Below are 26,336 nucleotides of genomic sequence, written 5' to 3' on the forward strand. Positions count from 1 at the left end.
CAATCATGATCTAAATAAACTGAAAGATTGGAACTAATGATCATGTATGTTTGTAGGTTACCTAATGCATTTTAAAATCAATTAAGGGCTATCACACACTCTTACCATGTGTGTTTTGAGGCATCGACAGTATTTATTTCATGATAGTGAATATGGGTTTTCTGCCTCTGAAATGTCAGTGTACAATCAATCGTCTTAAAGTTGATATGCTTGTCTGGTTGGTCTGTCTCTGAATACCAAGGAGCACAAAACAAAAACAAATGTGGCTAATAATATGGTCTAGTGTTACTCTGCTACTTATGAATAATTGATATCATGGGACTGCTCTGGGAGAAAGACGTCACAAGGTACTAAAGCTCAGTACCTCCATCATGTTCTCGTTCTCTGGACATCCGACTTTCTCCAGAGGGTCGGGCTCCCCAGGGACTGGCTGCTCAGCATCCTTCTGGGTTGTGTCCTTGGCCGAGGTACACAGAGGGTTGAGTTCTTGCTCTTCCGTTGGTGGCAGATGTGTCTTTACGCTGTCCTGCTTTGGGTTGACATGAAGCGAGGCAGAACTGACCTTGGTAACAAGGGCGACAGAGCGAGGCTTGGTAGTACGTCCTCGCTGGACCGTCTCCCAACCCTCAGCATCCTTTTTACCTTGAAAACACACAAAAAGATGTGTTATTGCGCTCTCCATGTTATAAGGAACCACATTCTCTTAATGCACATTCTGGTTCTGTCCAGAGGTGAATTCTTACCCAGTTTTTCTAAAGGAGTGGCGGTTGGTTGATTGAAACTAGGGACGGACTGAGTGCACTTCACTCGGTCTGCCCAGCTGGGGCCTGTGTGGGAAAGCCGGGCTGCAGCTAGTGTAGGTGGGGGACCACTAAATAAGAAACACACACACAGACACATCATGCTTCAGAACCAACAAATATGAACCTGCCAATTACGCTTTCATTGTCGACAGGTTTGATTTTCAATTATATTATACCAGTCTGTCTAAGAGGCTTCAGCAGTCTGAAGACAGCGTCTAGCTAACACCCCAGCACTCTCCACTCTCAGACAGCATGGGACTGTATTGGACAACAGGCCTTCCGTTATGATCAATATCCATTTCCTGCAGCATCCAATTACAGAGCAGTGCACATATTGAACCGATGCTTCAGCAGTCTTTAACTGACACTTTCATCTACACCTTCCACTTATTCTCTGGCCAAAGAGTGAGAGACTCGACAAATTGCATTAAACAAATGCTTCACCATCAGGAATCAATGACTGTATAGTAAGATAACGTAGTCTGCATTTTCTAACCCCTTTAAACAACAGGCATCATTTTAAATATTGATTGTTAAATAACAGGATGCATCTATGATACAATTTTAATCAAATAAAATGTTGATCTTCAAACACATCAAATGCCAAATGGGGTTTGGTGCAGCATACTACTAGAAATACACTAAGAGAGCTTACCCAAAGTTGAGGACGCGACGTGCACCTGGAGAAGGAACCATTCTGTCGGCCGAGGGGCTTGGCATCACATGACGTCCTGGAGACATCTTACGCACCTCCCAGGCTAAAGACGTGGGCCTGAAGTGAATGTAGCAAACATTACATAACTATCAATAATTACAATTCTTAGTTGCCAAACATGCACAGATTTGGTTCACACTTTGGCAAATAAGTTAAATGGTTGATTTACTTGAAGCAATTTATGCGATAAATGGAGCATGTAAAAGTTTCAGGTTGTCTTATTGATTAACAGTACGCTTTAAATGACCAAATTGAGAGGCAGCACTGAGCATTTCATTTCTTAGTCAATTTACGGTTGCAGTGGTCACTGTGTTAAAGAGAAGCCAATAAACTCATGGATCTTTTGGAATTAAATTCAAGGCTATTGATCCATTCTGTTTGTGACTCAAAGGCAGGGACCACACACCGGCACTTTCAGTTTCACCTTAGGGAGCAATTGAAAACCGGGGGTGAATGAGATAAAGCAAGAGAGTGAGAAAAAGTAAGTGAAGATCACCTGTTTTGGGCATCAGTTTTCTCCAACTTCTCCTGAAGTTGGATCCAGTCTATGAGAGCTTTGAAATCCCGTACATAGTTGTCCAACATCATCAACACCTCCTAAAGACAGCAGTCACAACCAGATGGAGAATGGCAGAGTTTATAAACACAAACATAAAGAAAGATGCAATGCATAAACCAATCAGATTTTTCTGTCAAAAGCAGTCAATTTTGGCTCATACACTAAGCAAATACCAAGACAATTAACAATTCAGTATATAATGTAGCACTCAAACACTCAAAACTTGACTTCATGCATGTTTTCTAAATCAATTTAAGCACATTGTAAGCATAAAATGATGCCTTCTATCTTTGTTCGTATTTTGCTACTTAGGCCTTGTGATGTTTACCATTTCATCAGTTTGATTAAAACAAAAAACGTATATACTTTTTTTCCAACTAAAATCAATAACTGGTCCTTGTTGCTTGTAGAGAGTGCAAATCAGTTCAAAAACTGACAGGGACCAGATAGCTAGATCAAGAGTGTTGGTGGCAAGCGGGAACTGGCCCAGAAATATTCATGAGTGAAGATGAAATGTTGTCATTTATTTATTGCTGTATAAATTGTGATAGCATTTTTCCATTAAAGATTTTTTTCTTCTTCCGTTGAGCAGAGTTTCATTATAAAAGCCTATCGCTTCTTGACATCTTCTGTCATCTCTTATTTGTTTCCATTATCTGGACTTTATGAAGTCTTATGTGTGTACAAATCATATAAAAAAAAGAGACAAATGCTTAACTCAAAAGTTTGAGTAACAACTGAGAAGGCAAATTCCTTTTAGAAAATGCCTAATATCTGCACTTGAATTGAATGTGTTGGATATCCAGAGGTGGTAAGTCGTGGGAGCTTTTTCCCAGAGCTCTAATGAAACGAACACAACTGATTGATGGGGAGCATGAAGGGAGTGGTAATTGAGAGTAAAGCTTCACAGTGCTTTTAGTTAATAGACAAGTCAGGCCAGTGAAAGATGTGTCCAGCAGCAGGTCTGCTGATTAGAGCTGGTTAACAGGCAAAGACCACCACTATGGCTTGGTGTTCATTTGGTAATGAAGGCTGAGATGAAGAAAGGCTTGCTGCTCCTCTGACAGATAAACCAACAATGAGTGAAGGCACCGTAAAGTGGCTTTCAGTATGTTAACAGGCACACTTACCTAAATACAACCCTCACATAACATTTCATGAGGAATGACAAAATGTTTAACCTTCCAGAGGCATTGCCATAAAATAGGATGGGCAGTAAAAGCCTGTGGTCCATCCACAGCAACAAGAATGAACAGGTACAGCCTAGGCTAGAGTGACTGACCTCTAGTAAATTAGTCACAGTTCTGTTTGTTTAGTTTTTTAAGTCAAACCATTCAAGACCAGAATGACCTATTTCAGTTACCTTAAAAAAATGTATGTATAAATATAAATTAAAAAAGGAATTTAATTAATTAATTTGCCTTCAAGCGAACAGGAACGCCAAGTACCTCTCTTGCCTGGTCTGGATGATAGCTCGAATAAATCAGAGATGGGATAAAGGAACAGTTGATGGGAACTAATTAGGCCTGGGGCTTGGGTTAAAGAGGTGTGGGCATTATTAATAAGCATATATGAATCATTCTGCTGGGTGAACAAATTCCCTCCAAGTGTGAAAACATATTACATCAGCACTGAGGTTCTCATGAAAAATTACACAGAGCATTCCAGTAACAAAATATAGCCTCAATCGATAATTAGGCATCACTTCCTGATAATGGTTATGCTTATAAGTTTGTTGGTGGAAAATTGTTAGCAATTTGTGTGAGAGCACACAATGCAGATTGCCCACAGCTACACTGGGGGTTTGTGGCTGGGCCTATCAGAGCACTCTGCTTCCCCTCCAGATGTCTCCATCATCTATCAGTGTCCATTAAGCTCGAGCTGGGTGGGATAGGGGATTATGAACAGCACCCAGCTCCATGGCCATTAGACAGCATTAGGGTGTAGAGAGATACAGTGGTATGAGGGGGAAAAACACCTAAAAGCCAGATGTCTGACAAAGGCCAACTAGCAACTTCCTGATCACACCACAGGGAGCTGCACTGTGGCACTGACAGCAAGCCAACCACACCATAGGGAACTGGTCTACTGTACTGACCGCAGAACGTCACCAGAACCATGCTCAGCATAATGCTGCGTGGCAGAAGAATCAATAAAATGCAGCACCATTAGTCTCAGACCAATAAGCCCTGGAGCAACGTCACAGTGTCACTCCAAGGCTGCACCAAAACAAACACACCGATCCACAAACAGAGAATAATGCTGTTGATTAGATGGGCAACATGTTGACCAATAAGGAGGCAAAATGGCTAAGCCCCATTTCAATGGTTGATGACAAACACAGTGCATATGGAATGTTATTTACAGTCCGTCATCAATATTCAGACCAGTCAGTCAGGCCCGAAAGAGTCCTGTGATAATTCTTTCAGCAGCGAGCCTTCAGAGAGCCCCGCTGACGTAAAGCAGAAATCAAGAGGAATGTGAGCCATGAGGGAGATATTGTGTTATGATCTCAAAGTCACCCTCTAGTGTTCAAAATACCAACACCTTTCCGGCTCCACAAACAAGGACCTATGTTTGGTCATTTCAGATCATGATCCCACTGATGGTGACACTAGATTTTGCATTTCTACCAGGGCCATTGTTTGTGCCTCTCCTCAAAGCAGACTAACCTTGCATTCTACGACACTCTGATCAGATTCACAGGTGACGTAAATCTCGTCCACAGCTCGACGCAGGTTGTCGAAGAGAAAAGCCCAGTAGCGTGCTCGCAGGTCCACTTTGCGGGGCTGTCTGGCTTTGGTGGGGCTCTTCTCTGCACCCTTGTCCAGCAAGACACCAGCTGTGCCTTTATTTTCAACTCCAGCATTCTGGAGAGACAAAACATGGACTGAACATTATGGTAACAATGACAAACTCATTGCATTGTCATGCAATTCTTTAGTTGTTTTTATATAGCAACCACAGTACAGTTTTTCCTGTTGGTTGGGACATGAGGTTCTGCTTTTATATGCCTTATATTACCAACCATGCACGTAACATGAAGGAAATAGGGAGATTTGAACCCCCTCCTGCGGCAATGATGGCTCAATGTAACAACTCAGTGGCTTCAGGAAGTATTAAGTAGATTATTTAAATAGAAATCACCAATACATTTAGGGGACTAACAAAACACATTGGCTTAAACAGCATTTTACTAGCAAAGTAAGTGACAAAATATTGTTGTTAACATCTTGCTGTCACACATTATATAACGTCTGACTGAGATCGGACTGAAGATCAATTTTTGTTGGGTGAGGTAAAGCCATATTCAGGCGCGTAATGCAATAACAATTGGAGACTAGGATTGGTCACCCTTTTCTTCTTTTCATTGTGAACTCAGCTTTTTTCAAGACTAACTAACAAAAGCAAAAACAGGAAGTTTCATGCAGTCACAGATCCACTTGCAATGAAATAGAATACTTAGCCTGGTGAATGGTGCCCTCTAGTGGGAGAAGATGACACTACCTAACTAACCTGTTTCTTATTCCTTTGTTGACCAGAGTTGATCCTCTGGGCCCTGGAACTGCCACTAGAGTGGCTTTTGGACTTTGCTATGAGGAGGAGACAAAATTAGGTTTATTCTGTGTATAGTAACTGATGAAATAAATCTCAAATGATCCTGATGAAGGTAACATTCAACATGCAGAGGAGATGATCAGGTAAGGCGGTAAGAAATATTTTAAATACGGCATTCATTAAATCAATGCATTTGTTTTTGTTTGAGCTTTTCTTTTTGGTGGCTAAAATAAGGGTTCCCACTCTTTTCTAGAAATAGTTTTCCGGGACTTCTTCAGAACATTTGAAGTGATAATCTAGCTGCTAAAACAAACATGGATTGTGACATAGGTTCCTATGTGTAGATGTCTGATTTCCAAGATGAGCAGTCTATAGCTGTAACTTGAAATTATTTCTTACAAGCTTAGAAATGATGAGAAATTGATTTTTAGAATAAAATAATAGAAATGACCACAGTTAGCAGTCAGCAGCGACTTTTATTTACATTTGAAGGAGAATGTAACATTATTCAGACTTTCCCTGAAAAAAATACTGTAAAATAAGGTTTGCTGTGTTAGCGTGTGGTGAAGGTTGGTATAAGGAAGCGTTCTTTGATAATTTGATGTGGCACTACAATTGCTAAACAGTAAAGAACGTGTATATCCAGGTATTGGTGTAAGTTTGAACCCACTTGAAAAGATTCTCAACACGCCATCATTTATCAGTCTCGCCTTGAGATGAGAAATCATCATTGAGTTTCATCACAGACTTCCCCAAAGGTAGTCACTGGAATACTCCAAATAAATGACTGAACATCCTCCACTGTCCCAGTTATGGGAAATCAAATAATCTTAGCAAATATTAGCCGCAACACCTACCACTGCACAATGACTACCTAAACAATAGAAATATCATACTTTGTTTACTAGTGATGTCAATAATGTTAAACCTGCACCAAAGCAGAAAAATAGCATATTAGCATGCATAGAAACTCTGTTTCGCATGCAGCAACAAACCTTCCTCCTCCTTGTTCTCCAGAGGCACACTCCACGCAATGAGGTTACGAGCAGCACGACCTTCTTCGGCAACAATCTTCCTCACCTTGTCATGGCTGTTGGAGCGCTGAAAAGATGCCTGCACAAGAAACAAATACAAAACCTTAATGTTGCACTTTATCCAAGAGCCAAGGAAAGAGTAGAGCAGTACAAAATGAGTCTTAAAATACGATAAGACATTGTGGAATTCATTAAGTTCATTAAAAAGCAAACCACATGTATATCTTATGTCATTGCCATCAATGGGACATAACATTGTATTTCCTCACAGTGCCCTCTTTATGTAGAATTAATAAATTTAGAAGAATGTGTGGCTCAATATGTGTTGGTATGAATCACTATCTTTTAGTGTATTAGTGTATTGTTATTTTTTTTGCCTTTTTGTGTAATTTCCTTTTGCCATTATCGTGGCTATAGTTAGCTGAGGACAGTGGCAGCCTGCTGGGGTGGAACTGGGGGTTGAATAGGGCTGGACTAAGAGGAGTTGGGAAATGGAAACAGTTTTATAATTTGTACATCATATTGTGATTTTGTATTGTGTATATCAGAATATTTAAAATGTTCAAATCAAGATGTGGGATTCACAAGATTTTCACAAAATAGGTTTAGCATTACATCAGGCCATTCTGAGAAAAACATGATGTATTGCATGACAAATACAAAAAAAGGTGCCGCAACATTTATTCTGCATTTATTCAAACCATTATGATTTTTTTAAACATAACTGACATCCAACTGTATGTAACAGAGGGCATATAAACACATGAGCATTAATGCATAAATGTAAATGCCACACAACGCACGTTAACTGATTGTAAAAAGGGAGCTCTGTGCCGCATAATAGCACAAATGGAACAGAAAAAAACATTTAAAAAAATTGTAAAAAGTACTAATTGTTATCAAAAAGATGATATCAAATCCCTAATCATTCCATTCAATGTAAAAATAGCAATACTCATTACCATAAGAGAGTGTATTGCAATATAATGTTTCAATTATTTGTTCCAACCCTGGTGTGCGGATGTGAGCAGGGGTTTGGAGCCACAACAGTGCACACATTACATTTATGGGAGAAGTCTACTGGCACAGACTGTGACAAGAAACAGCTGGAGGCAGGCGCTCTGAATCCGCTGTGTGCCCAGCATGCATCATGGTTGACCTACACATTGACTATGCATCAGTAAATTTGACTAACCTCGGGTGAAGCAAACACTGTGCACAAACATAAATACTGTGCGAAGTCATTCATTATATCCTTTAACTTTGACAGATTAAGATGTTCTGTGATGAAACATGGCATCACCAACAACTCTCTGTATCCCCATCTTACTAAGAACCAAATATGTTACACAATAACATCCATAAATACATTTTCACAATAACAAAAGGAAAAAAAAGTACAGAGTGTACCCCACAGTCTACTATAATGTTATTTTGTGTTGTTTTTTTTTGTTTTTTTTAAATCGTGTGAGCAATTCTGGATCTTTCCCTCCCAGCAGAATAGCCTGTTCTATAGTGTAAATCATTTAGTCTAATGTTGACTAATGGCCTGAGTAAACTCTATTTTGGTTGGACAACTATAAGATGTGGTTTCAGACTTAAAATACATTGTTACCTGAAACCAACACAAAAATCGAGAGCCAGTTCTCCTCTTAATAGCAAATGAGTCATGGAACAAACTGTGCTGTCTCTTTTCCAGGCTGTCTCTCTCTACCAACATTATTCAGACTAGAAAGATACAAATATATTCTTCTTCTCGCAACACACTTGCAATTGAAAAGGAGAAATACAGTTTGTCTTATCTAACGATTTGATGAAATAAGTGAAGTATTGGGTTTATTTCATGTAACATGTAAAAATCTTTGCAGACTGTAATTAAATGCCAGGAAACGTCAACATGGCTCATTAGGCATTACACATGCAGAAACAGCATGCGTGTCCTGGTCTGATACTATTTAATGTCCCTAAGGGAGATACCCAGCTGACCTACTTTTGGTGAGCAAAATTCTTTACATGTCGAGTGGTCTGGGCTTTATTCGGCCAAGTAGACTACCAAGAGAAAAAAGAACATCAAAGAACACAGGCCAACCTAAAATGAGCAAGAATGTGTGACGTAGGTCACCATCAATGCAACATCTCCCATTTACATTCTGTAAATATTTACTCTGCGGTTACTGGGTTTGGGAGTCATTGGATGACAGATGAATGTTGTGGGAAAACCATACCTATGAACTATGTGCAGCCTGAGGCAAAAAAAAGGCTAACAGCAACATTCTCTTGATCCACTTAACCAACTGTAAACAAACTGTCTCCTGGGCTACACTGTAGAAAAATAAGATACATTGTGGAGCATAACTTCTGTTTTATTCTCTGGCCAGGTAATCCTTCGACATGCACCGGAGAGAGTGCTTATTTTCTAGACTGTGCTGAGTAAGGGGCAAGTGTAAGGTTTCTCTTTTGGCAGGGAAGGTTTACGAACAGATGCAAGTATAGCAAGACAGTGGGGGAGATCTCGCTTGGGGAAACACAGATAAAATCAAAAGATAAGAGGATACATACAGAGTAGAAGTACAGTCTGTAAGCAGGTTCCTCGTCCTTATCCACCCCTGACATACTTTTGCAGCCCACTTCAGGCAACCTGTTCCCCCACACCACTTGTGCAAGGTGACATCGTCATCTGACAGCACGACCAAAAATAGACTCCTACTGTGTAGTCCACACCGCTATAGCAACTTTCCCAGCTGTGTCAACTCCTCTCCCAGTGCCGATTGAGAGAGACAAGTGCTCAGCAGTCCGTCAGTCCGGCCTTTCACGTTGTTTGTAATCTAGCCTGAGCCCTTAGTGCTCTGCTGACTGAGAAGCCATTTCTTAGGCCCAGCTCTCTGTCCGCTGCTGTCTGTCTGCTTGTCACCCTCTTCTGCTCTTCATTGCATGTAGCTTCCTATATGTACAGCTTCTCTCCTCTGCTTTCTCTGCTCTGCATCTGAGCCCCCACTCACACTCTCTCTCTCTCTGTTTCTCATCTCTCACTCTCCTTCTGCCACAACACTGCGCAGTCATGTGCACGCAGCAAGACTGCTGCTCTGCCCCCCACCCTGTGCTGCCAGTGATGAGAGTATAGCTGTAGGCTTAGACACAGTGTGTACTAATGCAAGCGGGGCCATGCAATAGACTCACAGGATGATTCTCTGGATCTGATTGGACTAAGCAGCCAATAATTCATAGGCTGCTGGGGGGCATAAACAAACAAGCCCACATGGGTTGACAACATGGTTTGGAACGTAAACGAAGTTGGGATAAATGGTGACAGTCGGATAAGCAAGACCATCTGATACCGACGTGACCCAATTACTCCTGCGTTGACATACTCAACACATCTCCTGATGTCACATTTTTGTTATACTGACGACAGGACATACAGTCATACACAAATATCCCAAGATGCATTAGCATGTTCTCACAAATCGCACAGGGCCATTTATCATAATTTAATGAAAATGCACAAGCGAGTGCTGGTGGAAGGGCAAACACATCAGTAACTTACCACATGGGCTGACAACATCCCACAGGTCACACTCAAATCTGAAGCCATTCTCAATTATCCAGTCACTGAGCTCAAGCTAGCTAGGAGTACATTGGAATTGTCACGCTCTTGACTAAATTTGCTGTTATTTTTAGGCTGTTATCAACCCGCTAAGATGTCATTACGAACCTTCAAAGCGGTTATGGACGTATTCTTGCTTTTGCCTCCACCATGCGAAGAGCCTGAGCTGTTGCTCCCAGACCTCTCCCTCCCGTCTCCACCTTGGCTGACTCTCGGGCCGAGGCGGTGCTGCCCAGCTCCACGCCGTCTTCCATCATGGCGGTTGTCTTTGGACATCGACCCCCGCGGTAACTTCAACGCTTAGTCGGTGAGGAATAAAAGTCTACGGACACGGTTTGTCTTGTTGTCAGAGTTGATGGAATAACATGTCAGATACAAACATGACAGAGAGGACAGCCTAACAAAAGCAGGAAGTCTGTTCAGTTCACATGTCGTCTGGCAATGGGATCAGCCAATGAAATCGCTTTAATGTCGACACGCATACGCGCCAGCCAATCACGTACAGTATAGTTTAGGTCAAAGGGCGGGACTTCAAACTGCCTACCATGGCAACCATAAGACTGAAGATCGGGCGGGATGTTTGGTTGATCGTTCGTGTGTGTCAAGAGTCTACAGTCCCGAAGAGACGTGAACCTGCCTTCAAAATAAAAGCCATTGGAAGTACACTATGTTGTTTGTTTATCTCTGTATGTGTATTAATTCACCTACTTAACTGTACATAGCTTATGCTTGCTTGGTTAGTGTTGGTCTGTGTTGTGCTCAGTCTATATTCCCGTACATTGTTTTTGCTGGAAACCAGGTTCCCCCTATACGTCGAAATCCATACATTACAGCTGATTCCGATCTAATTGTATATAAATCACTCAATGAATGAACTTTTACCCTCTAGTACAAAGAAAAAAATGCCATGACTTGTCGTAGAACTAGTTTGCTTACTTTACATGCGTACTTTAGAGCAATAACAAAGATTAGTGACGCACCTTTCACTTATGTGCGCCACACAGAGAAAGTGTGGCTGAACTTTATAGATCACCATTAATAAAGTCTGATTTGAAACCCTATTAAATCAGACCTGCCTCTAAATTTGTGTCTGTGTGTCTACAGATAACAACAATTATCTCTCGGACAATATTTTCTCATTCATTCAGATTATTGAGGGCCCACAAGCTAAAACATATTTTGGAAAGTACATTTAGATGCATATTTGCATTAGTCTTAAGCACGACAGTGTAAGCACGACATCCGAATAAAATAAATCCGATTAAATTACCCCGAAAAGAGATACACCATGATAAAAAGGTTTACTTTGAAATTTGTAATCGGAAGTGGACGTTTTCTCGGGTAAATAACATTCGCGTCAACACTTGTACGAGGACTTTTTAAATCAAATGTAAGTTTTCCGGCGATCACAACATCGTCTTCCATCTTCATTATTTGTCAGCCTGAGCGGAATTACTATTTAATTATTCACTTGTATGTGTCGTCTTTAACTGTGTCTATTATTTTGGCTCATGCTGTTGATTTTTTTCCCCGAGTGAGTCTTATTTTCTCGAACACATAACATATAAACAGGAGTTCATTGAAGCGATTGCAGACAATAACTAGTATTTCTAGCAGACATGTTGTCTCTCTCTCCACCTCATACGCACTTGTTCCTGATAGATTTGCCAGGTTTCATCGAACATGCAGGACGAGGCTGACGCACATAAAGTTTAGTATGAACTTCCACCAGCTGACCACAAGGTCGCACACTTGCATCGCAACTGCTACGTTTGGCCTTTGAAAACTAAATTATTGCACTTTGTGGTGTTTTCAATTCATGCACTTATTTGTTTCACTGTGTCATGTAACAGATGGCGTCCTTTGCTTTGTTGGTAATGCTTGCACTTCAGTTCGGATTTGGACAAAGTACTGTTAAACATCTCCATGAAGATCATTATATTGGCCAGCAGCACAACCCTGAACATGACTTGAACATCCTGCTGGGAGATGAGGTTTGCAAATATTCTTTACTCATTTTATTGCGCTTTATAGCCCAATTTCTAATATTCATTTATCACCTGCTCACTTTTCCCTTTACTACTTATTTCATGCTCTCTCTTTTAGGACACAGACAAGATAAAGAAACTTAGCCCAGCAGAACAGAAGAAAAAGATGATGGAAATTGTCAAGCGGATTGATGTAAATGCTGACAATCATCTAAATGCAGGTAAATTGATGTCTCTCTGAACATTAAAAAATAAAGTAAATACAAATAAAAGAGATGAAAGGTGAGTCTGCTGTGTTTTTAACAACAGAGGAGATCACACTATGGATTCAGCACGTCTACAGAAAATATGCTCTGGATGATGTAAAGGAGCGGTTCCCTGAGTTTGACACCAACAAAGATGGTATTGTAACATGGGAGGAATACAACATGGTCACTCATGACCAGCTTCTCAGTTTTGATGATGCTGTTCTGGAGGATCCAGAGCAAGAGTCTCTCAGAAAGGTTGGTATACTTTAATTGTCCTGTTAATAATCCCATTAAAACCACAGCCTGATGTATCTGTAATAACATTGGCACATATCTCATTAGCTCCACTTGAAGGAGAGGAGACGCTTTGACTTTGCTGATGTGGACGGCACATCCGGGCTTAATGTGACAGAGTTTCTCGCCTTTACCCACCCATCTGAAGTGGATCACATGGCTGTAAGACGAGTTCAGATCCGACTACTGCAAAACCTGATATGATAACGCATTCTTCGACAAATTATATGAGGGCGCTTCATATTTTATCTTGAAGTTTAATAATTTACCCTTTAATTCTAATAGGATTTTGCCATTGAAGATGTGTTAAATGAATATGACACCGATAAAGATGGACTCATCAATCTGAATGAATTTATTGGAGATGTCCGTGGTGAGGGTAAGGCAACATATATTGTTTTAAAACATGGAAGGATCTGTTTGTCGTTAGTTTCTTCTGCTGTGTCTAATTGTCATCCCAAGTTAACATTTAATGTGGTTGCCAGAGGAGTCCCCTTCACAGTGGGAGATTGAAGAGACAGTGCGGTTTAAAGACCTCTATGATCAAGATAAGGATGGCAAGTTGAATCGAGATGAGCAGCTCCGCTGGGTGGCCCCCAATAGCTACGGCTCGGCAAGAGAAGAGGTAAGACTCAAATTTAGTTGCCACAATAGGTAGATAGTGTTTGGTAGGATTATATATCATTTATTTGGAGGATGATATGGCAACATATTAGTTTTCCTCTCATGTCATTAACAGGCTCTTCACCTCATCATGGAGATGGACCACGATGAAGACGGGCAGATCTCCGAGGCTGAAGTCTTGAAAAATCAAGAAACATTCATGAACAGTGAAGTGACAGACTATGGCAGACAGCTGCATACATCACATGATGAACTATAACTAGACTTTATGTTCTTGTTTTCTCATTTGTTTTCATGAAGATGTAATGATGTTTATTATTACCTTGTAATTCAACATTAGTCAAAGATTTTACGTCATGGTTGATCTTATCCATTAACAAGCGTTGGCAATATTAATTAACATGGATATAATAACATAGCAGCATAATACAGCACAAGGTTCCTACCCTTATTGGGAAACAGTTAACACGTTTTCAGTCATGGAAAACGCTTGAGAGAAGTAGTTAAATGTCCTACAAAACTATTTTAATATTCTTCTATTTCCTTCCAGTTGAGAATTACTACTAGTCTATCTATCAGTGTTCCCCAAAACGGATAACATTATGAAAGGGATAAATTATGTTTGGGATCATAACGGTTGAATGGTAGTTCATGGACGAGAGTACAGGCTGTAGTTGATGTTGTGGAAACGCTGTAAACACCCACAAGCCATGTCACATAGTAGCCAGTAATGCAGATTGCTACTGAAGTGGCCAATATTCTATATGCAATGCAGTGGTTTTCAAACTTTTTTTGTCACGCCCCACTTTGGAGGAAGAAAAATGTTCATTCCCCACCGCCCCAACAAAATTGTAACAAAATGGCCAATGCTGAATTTGTATTGAAATAACTTTTTGTGATGACTACTAAAAAATTGCACTCACTTTCAAGTAAACCAGATTGCGCGCTATCAGACAAAAAGAAATAAAATGTGCAATCATTTAGTTAGAAGTATGCAAATAAAGTTCTGTCTGTTCAAAAAAGAACTAATAGTTGGTTAAAAAAAAGAAGCTTATTGTGCCTGCAATTAACCTGGGTATGTTTTCAAGATAACAATAATGTGCAACCTGTGCCAAACAAAACAGAATTAGTGCGGAATGTGTGAACCGTCAAGTTTTATCAGTATTAGTGCCTGCAATGAGCTGCTTTCCACCCACAGTTTGAGAACCACTGATGTATTGTAAGTTAGGCTCTCCTTCAAATGTTGAAATTAGTCACTGCTGGCTAGTAATTGTGTTTTGTTTTCATCATTATATTATTACTATATGATCGATTTGTCATAATTTCTTAGCTTGTAAGAGATTAATTGATACATTATAGCCAAAGACCTAATATCTTTTAAATCAGACTTCCTCAAAGAGGAACAATTTCGTGCATGGCATGATCCCTGTCAGTCATAGCAGCTGGAGCCTCACTGTGTCGCACCGTGGTGAGCCTTGTCTTGTCTTGGGTTTTTGTCTTGTCATTTCCTGTTTTTATTTTGAAGGCCTACCTCCCTCTCGTTTCAGGTCACTTGCCCTTCCTCATGTGTCACAAGTCTGATTGTCTTCCTGAGTGTTTCCACCTGTTCCCCATTACCCCAGGTGCTTATAGTCTGTGTCTTACCTTTGTCTTGCGCGTCAGTGTTTTGTTCCACCTTGGTTTGCTGTGTCTCATGTGTGGCTCGTCCTACCACAGCCTTTGCCATAGTGTTTTTTTCCCCCCAGTAAGTGTTTTGGCCTCGAAAGAGTGTTTTTCTTTGTACTTTTATAGTCAAGTAGTTTTGCCTCGTAAAGAGTGACTTTCTGTTGTACTTTTTAGTCTTGTCCATTTTTTGCCTCTTAAGCGGTTTTTTTTTTTACACAAATAAAGTGTGTTCTTGGACATTTCCTCTGCAACAGAGTCCTCATTCTAGTCCTGGCCTGACACACTGAAAATGTCCTGGATAAGTTCTGTTAAATCTAGAAATGAGTGGGAACCCTGACAGCACAAACATAAGTTGCACAACTCATAATCATTATAAATTTTCCTCTCACATCTGCCAAAAGTTAACTGACATCCGTCCAGTTGTTGTAACCACTGATACGTTGCAACTCTTCCTCATTTAAATAAAATGAGTGTTGCTGTTGGAGGGCTGTTTCCTGAATGTGTCATGATCCGTTTCACTTGCATCAAGCAACAGCCTGTTACACTGCTAGGCATTATTACAAAGTAACTTCAAGTTAAGTGGATTCTCCAACAGGGACTACCTTTAACCACTGACAAGATGTCTTTACTATTTAAAGATGCCTTTTGGGTGAGTGTGATGCTACTAATCCCTACTTAATGTTGTGTTGAGTCAGTGTTGTATTTAGTGTCTTCACTGCCATTCTGAGGTAATTTATGTCTAAAATCAGATGTGTCACACAAACTAAACAGCTCTTTCTAAGTATCTTTGCTGCTCTGGCAGTAACTGTAACAGTTCTGTAGTTACTAGGGGTTTCCTGTTAATCGGGCTAATTCATCTTCATTTTGTGCCTTTCGTCTTCTAACGCTTTTTCAGAACTGTACAGAGCACCTGTTAACTCAAAATGTTCATGAAACTCAGTACAAGTCTGGTCAGTCAGAAATAACAGTTGGTGTAACTCAATTGTAGTTTCAGTTCAAATTGTGAAGTTGTGTGGTTCCCTTTTTGTCTTAATTATCATCCTGCTATTAGTACCCTAATGTCAAATGGAACCAGCTAGAATAAAATTAACATCAGAGATTTTTACAACAGTAATTGTACTTTCACATTATTTCAAATTCAGCAAAATAAAAATACTTTTTCATAAGCGGGGGTTCTCCCTCTTGGTGGCTTTCCAACAGTCTTCATAAGAAACCACCACAATACCGCTGAGATGTGGAAAAAACTCACAAGTTATCTAAGTAAAACTTGCTGTTGAATATCAATTAAAGCATCAGCTATTGGCTAAAGGTGATCATTCGCAATAAAGACACACTAATATTTTCTTTCCAATGGACACAAAAACATTTTGTAAAACAGCGTATATTTAGACTTTTATTTCTAAATGTATCATTTTGCATTAAAACTAAAATGTGAACATATTACTTTATCACTGACAGTATGATATTGTTTGGTATTTATGGTTTCAGGGAGTGGACTTCATCAGTAATACTGGGTATGAAACTATCAGTCTGAGACTTAATGATGGTCGACGGACATGCAAAGATATGGAAGAGCTGTTGAAAATGAGGTGGGCTCACAAATTTCTGATGAATTATATTTGATGGATCCTTGCAGTGACCTCAGTATAATGTAGTTAAGCTCTGTTGTGGTAATGTCTATGTAGGGCATCAGCAGAGGAGAAATATGGCAAAGAACTGGTCACAATCGCACGCAAGGCCGGGGGTTTATATGAGAGCTGGTAGGCATGTGTGTATTAATGTCTAAGTCTGCCTCTCCACGCAATATATATGTTCTGCACCATACACACTATTTATTGCATGAAAATATTACATGACATTTCATAAATTATGAATTTGGTTTTCACAGGACTTTGAGAACATCTTTTGATGAAATGAAAACACGTGAGCACAAGATACATTTCCTGCATAATTTTTCTTGCACAGTTCATACATGCCTCAGTCAGCTTTGAGTTTTTACATTTTTGTTTTGGTGTTTTTCAGAAATTGAAAACGTAGGAAACTTTCACATTCAGCTGTCATCATTGCTAAAGGAGGAGGCGAAGAAAATGGAGCAGTTCAGAGAACGCCAGAAAGAACAAAGAAAAAAGGTACCAACGAAAAGTTTTTTTCTTTCTGTATTGCACATAGAGGAAATCTAAAAAGAGTATCTCTGAGTGTGCTTAATGTTTTTTTAAATAACGCGTTCCTCACTTCTTAGTTTGAAGTCATCATGGAGAAGGTCCAGAAGACAAAAGTCTCTCTCTTCAAGAAAACAATAGACGTAAGGACAATTCATATTCTTATAATAATCCATGATTAGACCTTATGTGTGTAGAGGGCTGTGTAATGGTGGCAGTGGTAAACAGCATCATTTTAGGGGAAGTTTTAGTGCAGTTTAATCTTGTATGTGCAAGAAAAGTGCATTCTGAAAAGACTTCTGCAGAGAAGTATTGTCATCTATATTCAAGATGTACATAAGAGGAGGATGGTGTCACAAAATAGATTAGTGCCAGTCATAACTTACTGTATTGATAAACACATTAGGGAGCTTGAGTGTATACTTCTCTCCAATGGGGAGGAAGTACAGTTTTTCTTGCTGCACATTTATGTGCTTTTAGGAAGAAGGCATGTCTTTCTTGACTGAACTTGCCCCCCATCCGTTTCCTGTCGAGGGTTTATAGAGGATAGTGCTGATAAACAAAGCATGGGTGTCATATGGTTTCGGTTCTGTTTCTCTCTAGTCTAAAAGATCATATGAGCAGCGCTGCAGGGAGGCAGATGAGGCCGAGCAAACGGCTGAGAAGACGGCCAGCGCTTCCACAGCCACTCCCAAACAGATTGAGAAGGTACATCTTGTAAAGCTGTGGTCTGACTCAATAAATATCCAGTGCAGAAATGAAAAGCTAGCTCGACTTTCTAAAAGGATCAGTGCTGTTTTTTCTCTTAGAAATATACATTTAAACAATTAATTTAAAATGTAATGATATCATACATTTACAATTTGAAGATCCCCACTAGACATTTTTAAAGATATTTTAAACTACTCTGCTTTGAATAATAATCTGTGTCTGTCTGATATTGTCTCCTGATACCCTTTGTTACATCTACTCCTCCCTTCTTTAAAAATCTGAATCTATGAATACGCAAATATTGTTCATTTCAATAACTAAGTCTCTGACTTCACTTTAAAGTCTCTTTTCAGTGTAATAAGCATGTGCACGAGACGTTTTCATCTTATACATCACACTGTGATTAACAGAATAGTTGTGATGTCATAATATCCTGCTCGTGCATACATGTCTGCAACAGAGCTTTTAAGGTGAACACAGAGATAATTTCCCCCTCAGCAGATTTATTTGATTAATTTTAATATTTTACACAGTGATGAGTAAACATCCGACTAAAGTAGCATGTCCCCCACCAGTCAAGACAGCAATGGACTGTAAAAACAAGCAGCGATGTATGTAAGAAATCATCTTGATCTAAACACACCCCAAAACACTCTGTTCATGGAGTAACAGATGAGGGTTGGAGAAGCACTCAGCTGTGGTATCACAAGCGGGTTATAGCGATAAGAGGCTAGTTAAAAGTAGCGAGGAGTCAGTATTCGGGCAGTTTAAAATAGGCAATAAAAGATATTTTGAGAAAGTATGCGTCACTGCAAGGATGAGAGCAAGCAACCATAACTAGCCACCCAAAGTCTTATGCAGTTTGCTGCGAGACTACCTGTGGACAACACAGAAGTGCACACTCGCTTATGGACGCGTACATGCACGCACACATAAAACTGAGAGCATAATTATCCTGGTGGAGGTAATAACACATTGGCCTTGTTCCTCATTTAAGAATTTTTGTCGATGTAAAAAATGTTTTTAGTTTCAAGACAAGAAAGAAGAAAATGTAGTTATTGTGTGGACATTGAACTGACTTTGTCAGTGTGCCGCTAATGTTTTTTTAATCTATCATGACTGTCATTGGTATTGCAAACAATGTGTGGTATTAACAAATAGTATTACATGTAGGTATATTTTACTTTTTACAATGTACAAGAATGTTGAAAATGAATTGTAAAATGAGATAGTTTCTCAAACAGCACTGACAGTTAATACACAGTTATTACACACAATTAAATTATAAACTGAGAGTTCCTGTTCTGATTTAGAATGTAATTTGTATGTAATGTTTTTGTGTAATGTTGTATTATTACAATTTTTTCAGATGAACAACAAATCTAAACAGTGCAGAGAAACCGCAGTGGAGGCTGGTAAGGACAGACTATAGCAGCAGGATACTGTATCTTCATTTACTTCCTTTTTTTACAATTCTTTCTTAAACTTGTCTTTAGAGAAACATTACATGTCAAACATTGAACAGCTTGATAAGACTCGTCAAGAGTGGGAATCAACACACATCAACACATGTGAGGTAAAGTATAACACTGGCAGCTTTATTTCTCCTCTCACTGGATTTATCAAGTGAGGCATGCAAATTACAGCATGATGCATTCAAAATGTACAGATATAGACCAAGAGTGGTAATACCCGAGGCCTGTGTAGTCAATGAGGATGTATAACACTTCCTTTTAGCAGATTATAAAATGAGTCATTATTTTGCAAAATTGTTTCCAGGCAACAAAGCCTTAGGCAGCCATTCTCTCTCTCTTTTATTCATCCCCATGTAAAAAGGTAAATTGTCAGCGTTAGTTCGAAACACAGGACAATACACACACACACACACACACACACACACACACGCACACACACACAGGACACCAGGAAAAAGATCAGGAAAGAAAGCTATAATAATAATAAGTGTACATACAGTACTGTATAGTGTTGTAAATGTTCCGTGCCTCAATGTATTCTAGATTATTTCTTATTTTTCAAATAATTTTGTTTTGCAGATCTTTCAGCAGCAGGAGGAGGACCGCCTCAGCATACTAAGGGATGCTTTGTGGGTGTACTGTAACCATTTATCAATGCAGTGTGTTAAAGATGATGAGGTGTGTGCAGCTGTTCTCACACATCTGTGTGGAATAGACTTTCAGCAAGCCCTTCCAATATACTGTACTGTTTATTAAAGATTTGCTGTGAAAACTGCTCTTTCAGTGTTACGAGGATGTGAGGAAAACTCTAGAAGAGTGTGACATCACCGCAGACATGAACAGCTTTGTGGAGATGAAACGCACTGGCTCGACCCCCTCAGGTTTGATTTGATTTGATATTGATTTGAATATGTTTCACAGTGGAGATTGTCATCTTATCTCTCAGCTGCTGCTAAAACACAGAACATATTTGACTTCTTTGGAAACAGGTTTGTGTGTAGTCATAAGTCATCACCCCTAAAGCAATCGTTTATTTACTGAATGTCAATGATTCTCCCACAGCTCCAATTGAATACCAAAGTTACTATGACAAGGATGCTGCAGATGACAGAAATGGCAGCGCCGGATTTGTAGGAGGAGTGATGAAAAGGTCAGAATTACACAATGTAAAATGGATGATAGTGATAATTATGTAATGTATTTATTTGTTGTGTATTTCTAATTCAATTATTTCCCCAATGTATAGGTTTTCAAACCTTCTGCAGTCGAACTGTTCCAGTGGCTCCAAATTGAGCATCAATGAACTTGTTGCCCAACCTACTGGTATAGTACCAAAGTCATTTAGTCAGCAGTGCATTTCCGAAATGATGATAGAAATGACTGTGAAAGCCACATTGAGCCTTGCAACACACGCCGTGGAGCAACTGTAGGTTACATACTGTAATTATTTTTCTCACCAGTGATTCACACCTTGGGGTCTTTGTACTCCTGGGGGAACTCCAGCAGTTATGAGGGCGTATGTGGAAACATTGTAGAGTAGCTCAGCTAATTACAACAAAACATTAAGATTTTGAAAAGACAAATATGTACATACATCCACTTTTCTTATAAACACAAATAAGATTAAAACATGTATGTGAAGAATATTTTACATTATAAGTAAATAACATCTAGGTTGAAGTCAAAATGAACACATTTAACTTGTGAAAGGTGGTGGCATTGAAGGGATACGTCATATCACCTGACATGCCGTACTATAAGCTTAGTCGCTAGTATGGGAAGTTGCAAGTTGTGAGTGGCTTCACACAATAAATAAACCAGTGCTGATCATCTTTGAAATCCTGTCAACTCTTTAGCAGAAACATCAGAGGGAGTTTATGCTTCCATTCCTGGATGTCAGGGCTTCCAGACAAGCAGCGAGGGTTACAAGGTCGTGTACGACTATGCGGCCCAGGTCGGTCAGCTTTGACACGAGACACATTAAAATGTTCTAATTCTTGTTCATTGCAAGTGGCAACTGTTGACTGAATTTCTCTGTACTTATTCAGGGAAACGATGAGCTCTCTGTGTCTGTCGGGGATGTGGTGGTTGTCATAGATCAAGGTGAAGACGGCTGGTGGACGGTGAAAAGAAATGGCCTCACTGGATTGGTCCCAGGTTCTTACCTTGCCAAATTATGAGTTTACCTGACTACTACAGACCCTTATATTGAGTTTATTTTTTTTACATATTTGAATTTGTATTTTAAAATTGTACTACGGTCACTAGCACAAGCCATTTGGAATTATTTATTGCTACGACACATATTCATGTTACTTGGCCCTTATTGCTGGTATGCTGAGTGCTCGTCATACCAATGACAGCTGGGAGATTAAGGGCTCTGTATCACAAGGTCGTTGCACTAAGTTTATTCATATTCTGTGGCCCTCTTGTATATCTGCAGTCTTAAATATGAAGCAGAATGCATTATTTCTGTTGTCAACCTGTATATAAATATAGGTGTAGTTATTGTTGCTATTCTGAATGGTAATGTTACCAGAACAATTTAACAAAGCAGCTGAAACTTTACCGGGCACAATTCTTGCGTCTCTCGGTTGAGCAGTCTGCTCCTTCTGGTTCAAACATATCTGGTTACTGAGCAACAGGGGAGCCAACTATAACTCATGATTCCAGTAAGAGCTCATATGGAATATGCATGTGTTACATTTTGAGCTCACGGTAACTTTGAAACCTCAAAAAGCTACAAAGCATATAAGATTAAGCATAGACCAAGGCCTTTGACTAAGTATGTAAACCTCATAACCCCCTCCCTCATGGGAATCACCTGAACTTTGACCTCTCTTGTTGACTTGTGAATATTTGTCCAGACAGAAAGAAAATAAAAACATTTTGGGATGCAGTATCATCTCTCTGTAAAGAATTATTAAAGAAATTAAAACAAATTAGAAATTGCACTCATTTAATTTCAACCTTTCCCCACATTTTATTTACATTATTGAGTATTGTTATTGCTTACACATCAGCAAATAAAAGTATTAAACTACCAAGACTGGATTGCTGAGCCAAGAATAAACAAAACAGCTATAGGACAAAGTCTATCTTGAGTTAAGACTGCATGACTAACTATAAACTCCACACACAGAAGGGGATTTAAAAGATTGATTCTGATTCAGACAAGCCAATGCCACTTAAGTTAAACATTTTACATGCAAGAACTTGCCATGAGCTTGGGGCTGTGGTGTCCACTATTTCTTGACAGATTACTGCTGCAGAAAGGCTTCAACCAAAACTGAGCTGTAATAGTAGTAGTAGTATGAGTAAAATAGTAGTATCAGTAGTAGTAGTGAAGGTAAATTTAAGTTAATCAAATGTCTTGTAAGTACATCAGATTTAAATATAAAATAGTGTATATATGAGGAAACATCCCATTGTTTTTTTAATCCATAGAGATTTTACGCCCACGTGCCATCCTAAGCATCAGAATGTTTTCTACATCTCATTTACATTGACCATTTAAGAATTTGGTTTATAGCTTTTTTTGGAGGCGAGGGGGGGTGGGGGTGGGGGGGGGGTGGGGGGACAGGTAAAATATAGAACTTTAGTGTGGTTGTTGTTTATGGTTAGTGTGTAAATATATTATTTTCATGCTCTCACCAATGACATGTTGATTCTAAAAGTGTGTGTTATGGTGAGAAATGTGTTCTCCTCTATGCATAGGTGCCTCCTGTAATGAGAAGCTCGTAGGCAGGGTCTCTGGCTCTGCGGCACAGCACGATGCATGCACACAACATCCCCAGCATCTAGAAGAAAGAGACAGAGAACTTATTTATCTGTTTGAATACTTGTTAGTTACAACTCTCTAGAAATGTTTGTTGAGTTTCACTGTAAATGTGTAACTCACGCTACTTTGTTTTGTTTGGACTAGTGGTGCAGGTTTTAACTTACAAACACCTTTAAAGCTAATTCACTTCTTACAATTCGCACAAAAACCAACAAGAAAAAAACAACAAGTTATCGTTTTATAAAGTGTCATATGTCGGACTATTTCTGAGCTGAGAGCAGTGCTAAAATAATCTAAATGCTAAGCTAAATCAATCGACTGCTGGCCGCAGGATTATATTTTTCAGACGGATAAGGGAGTGGTTTTGATCTTCTCGAGCATGTACACAATGTATGTATGTCGTGCCGTGATTTTTAATAATACAGAAAGTATCTCTTTGTCATAAAGAAACTGATTTAATTATTATAATTTATTTAATTAATTCCCTACCCCTCCTGTGTGCCTGTTGATCAATGTACTATAGAATTATAGTAAGTGTCGCAAAGGTCGAGTTAAGAAAGAGAATGCAGGTTCTACAGAAAACAGATGATGTCCTACAAAACAAGATATACTAGTTACAGTTACATACCTGGATTGCAGCAAATGTCAGTGCAGTCCAAATTACATACATCATGATCTCCTTCAACTTCTTCACAACTAGAGCTTCACAACCCTACACACACAGACACACACGCACGCAGAGAGAACGTGTTTAAATGTATAAAACTGTAATGAGTCACTTCACTTTTTTTTAAAAAGAAGAAGAAAAAATAGGTGTTTTGTATGAAAACATGACACATTAAGAGGTTGTTTACTTCTTGGTAGAGATCTTCAGGATGAGTGAGGGACCCTGTGCAGCTTCCAAAGTTTGTTTTGCAACAGCTGATGGGCACACTGTTGTTTTTGGATTCTTCATACCAATGTGTATTTTGCCAGTCTGAGTAATTGTGGATCCCACAACACTGAAGCTGTAAAAAAGAAAACAATTAAAACTCAAGATTATTTTTCAACCACTTGCTTAGTCAGGAAAAGTCAAACAGAAATACAGAAAGCGAACAATATTCTTATTCTATCTGTTTTACCTGTCTTTGAATGTAGTCGATGGCACGGCTCTGGGCATTGCTGTTGGTGCCATTGTACTCATCATACACTTTCTTGATAGAAACATTTACTTCTTTTTCAACCTGCCGATGGTTAAAAAGTGTGAGACTTAACGATTGACAACATGTTGAATGGTAAAAAAAAAAACACATGACAGCGAGCACAAGGAGATTAGATCATCTATTGTTGAAAGATTCAGTGATTTGAAAAACCTGCTGAATTACCAGTTAAACAACAAACATGGCTAAGAAAAACAAACACGTAAGCTCGTATTTGACTTTCTTACCTTTGCTCTGTAAACATATCCGAGAATCACCACAGCCACTTCCGTCATGAGAACCAGCAAGAGAATGACGACAAACTGTGGATCAAATTTCAAGATTTAAGATGCACAAACAGACACTTGCATGCATATAAATAAAAGTGGAATATCTGACACTTTGTCATGTTCAGGTAAGAAAGAATACCACATGTGGGCTGTTTGTGAAGTTGTTTAAAATCTTCAATAACTTTGAATTTACTAAAAAAGAACTTAATGCCTTTATCAAAATGATATATTAATGTCCTGTTCTAATGCACCCTGAAATCTCACTTTTCTCTTCATAATGTTTCATGGTTCAACTTTGATCACTTACTACACAAAGGCTCATCTTTTGCGCCAAACTTATCAACTGGTTCACTGACCGTTGTTAGACCACAGCGGCTCTCTCTCACTGTAGCACAGCATCCAATGAGCCCAATTATGAAAAGCAGGGCTCCAACTGCAATAATGGTCACTGCTGGAATGAGAGTGTACACATCTTCAAAGAAGTGATCGTAGTCATCGTATGTAATGAAGACGTAAGCTCCAACATAGCAGAGGATACCAGCAGCAGCCTGAGGGTGACAAAAAACAAAAACTTCAACATTTGAATATTTCCCTCGAGCTTAAAGCAAATACACACCACCATATTGCAATATGGTAAAAAAGGGTGTACAGTATATCTAAGTTGTCGTAAACAGAAGCAGTATTCCCATATTTTACTTAAGTATAGAAAAGAGTACCACGGTGGGGTAATATTGTGTTGCAAGTAAAAGCCATGCATTCACAATCTTACTTAAGTAAAAGTATGTTAGTAATGTGATCATCACTTTAATGTTACAGCTAAAAGGTAGAGCTCACTTTAACTACTTTATATAAAGATGGGTCCCTTAATTTAACTAATAATAACACATCACACTTCATGATTTGCTTTACATTTTTTATTAATAATCAAATTATGCAAAGTAACTAGTAACTACAGCAATAAAACAAAAGGCAGTAGCTACAACGTAGCTTCAAATGGAGCGTTTAGTTTAACTAGTTGAGTAAATTACAGACACATTCCACGACTGACGACACCATAGTTTAGGCATTTTCTACTCTAACACGAAAAGAAAGCTGCTGCATTTAACAAAGAATTGGGAGCTGTAAAACAAAACAAAACCATATGACGTGATGTGTCTACTGCTGCCTTCGCAAACAAATCCCTCCCTGAGTAAACAAAGGTCGCAGCTAACCGAGCAGCTGACTGGTCGCACAGCTAACGCAGCTACACACTGCTAGCTCGTGACGCACGTTTCAACCCGTCCGTTAAAAGCCTCCAAACGTACCCAAAATATCAGGTTCAGAAAGACCAGGACCGTCTTTGACGACGTGATGCCACACTGCCCCATCTTCAACACGGGGCGGCTGAACGCTGTCGTCTATGTGTTGTAAAGTAGTGCAGGTTTCTCCTCAGACATCCACCACTCATCCCGGCGCGGTGTCACTGGTGGCGCAGAGCAGCGACGCAGCGCCACCAGTAACACCAGAGGAACAACACCACACGTCCTGCAAGACCAGTCGCTTCACCCACCCCAACATGTGGGGAATATTATTGACATGGTTCCTAGAATACGATGCATGCCATATGTTTCTGGTAACTATTAGGATAGGCAATATAATACATTTGATAGA

The 26,336-nt window shown here is 39.4% G+C and overlaps 4 protein-coding genes across 5 annotated transcripts in view; 2 read left to right on the plus strand and 2 right to left on the minus strand.

Annotated features, from left to right (window-relative positions):
- Positions 1-10,696, minus strand: part of scaper (S-phase cyclin A-associated protein in the ER) — a 54,418-nt gene extending 43,722 nt beyond the window's left edge. For both annotated transcript variants that reach the window (XM_068603345.1, XM_068603344.1), the window contains exons 1-8: positions 10,382-10,696; positions 6,631-6,748; positions 5,594-5,670; positions 4,750-4,947; positions 2,015-2,115; positions 1,459-1,575; positions 744-871; positions 365-642 (exon numbers count right to left, since the gene is read on the minus strand). In XM_068603345.1, the coding sequence (XP_068459446.1) occupies positions 365-642; positions 744-871; positions 1,459-1,575; positions 2,015-2,115; positions 4,750-4,947; positions 5,594-5,670; positions 6,631-6,748; positions 10,382-10,549 (1,185 nt within the window). In that variant the 5' untranslated portion in view covers positions 10,550-10,696. The remainder of the gene's footprint in view (positions 1-364; positions 643-743; positions 872-1,458; positions 1,576-2,014; positions 2,116-4,749; positions 4,948-5,593; positions 5,671-6,630; positions 6,749-10,381) is intronic.
- An 890-nt stretch (positions 10,697-11,586) lies between these two features.
- On the plus strand, positions 11,587-15,482 carry rcn2 (reticulocalbin 2). The gene is made up of 8 exons (XM_068603054.1): positions 11,587-11,663; positions 12,127-12,267; positions 12,380-12,482; positions 12,571-12,764; positions 12,852-12,965; positions 13,089-13,182; positions 13,289-13,428; positions 13,543-15,482. Exons 2-8 carry the CDS (start codon positions 12,127-12,129, stop codon positions 13,684-13,686), a joined length of 930 nt encoding a protein of 309 aa, XP_068459155.1. The 5' UTR covers positions 11,587-11,663; the 3' UTR covers positions 13,687-15,482.
- A 141-nt stretch (positions 15,483-15,623) lies between these two features.
- Positions 15,624-22,408, plus strand: pstpip1a (proline-serine-threonine phosphatase interacting protein 1a). The gene is made up of 15 exons (XM_068602946.1): positions 15,624-15,741; positions 16,581-16,681; positions 16,778-16,852; positions 16,981-17,015; positions 17,115-17,221; positions 17,332-17,394; positions 17,855-17,959; positions 19,332-19,377; positions 19,459-19,538; positions 20,017-20,115; positions 20,222-20,318; positions 20,500-20,587; positions 20,684-20,760; positions 21,294-21,391; positions 21,486-22,408. The coding sequence occupies exons 1-15, from the start codon at positions 15,712-15,714 to the stop codon at positions 21,615-21,617; spliced, it is 1,233 nt and encodes a 410-aa protein (XP_068459047.1). The 5' UTR covers positions 15,624-15,711; the 3' UTR covers positions 21,618-22,408.
- Positions 22,396-26,231, minus strand: tspan3a (tetraspanin 3a). The gene is made up of 7 exons (XM_068602947.1): positions 25,991-26,231; positions 25,043-25,234; positions 24,645-24,719; positions 24,340-24,441; positions 24,073-24,225; positions 23,847-23,930; positions 22,396-23,237 (listed from the first exon to the last, which is right to left on the minus strand). Exons 1-7 carry the CDS (start codon positions 26,051-26,053, stop codon positions 23,145-23,147), a joined length of 762 nt encoding a protein of 253 aa, XP_068459048.1. The 5' UTR covers positions 26,054-26,231; the 3' UTR covers positions 22,396-23,144.
- Between the last annotated feature and the right edge of the window lie 105 nt (positions 26,232-26,336).

The sequence above is a fragment of the Clinocottus analis genome, unplaced genomic scaffold (genome assembly GCF_023055335.1).
Source record: "Clinocottus analis isolate CAN_PGR_092001 unplaced genomic scaffold, fCliAna1.0.p SCAF_6, whole genome shotgun sequence".
In the NCBI taxonomy this organism is placed as follows: domain Eukaryota; kingdom Metazoa; phylum Chordata; class Actinopteri; order Perciformes; family Cottidae; genus Clinocottus; species Clinocottus analis.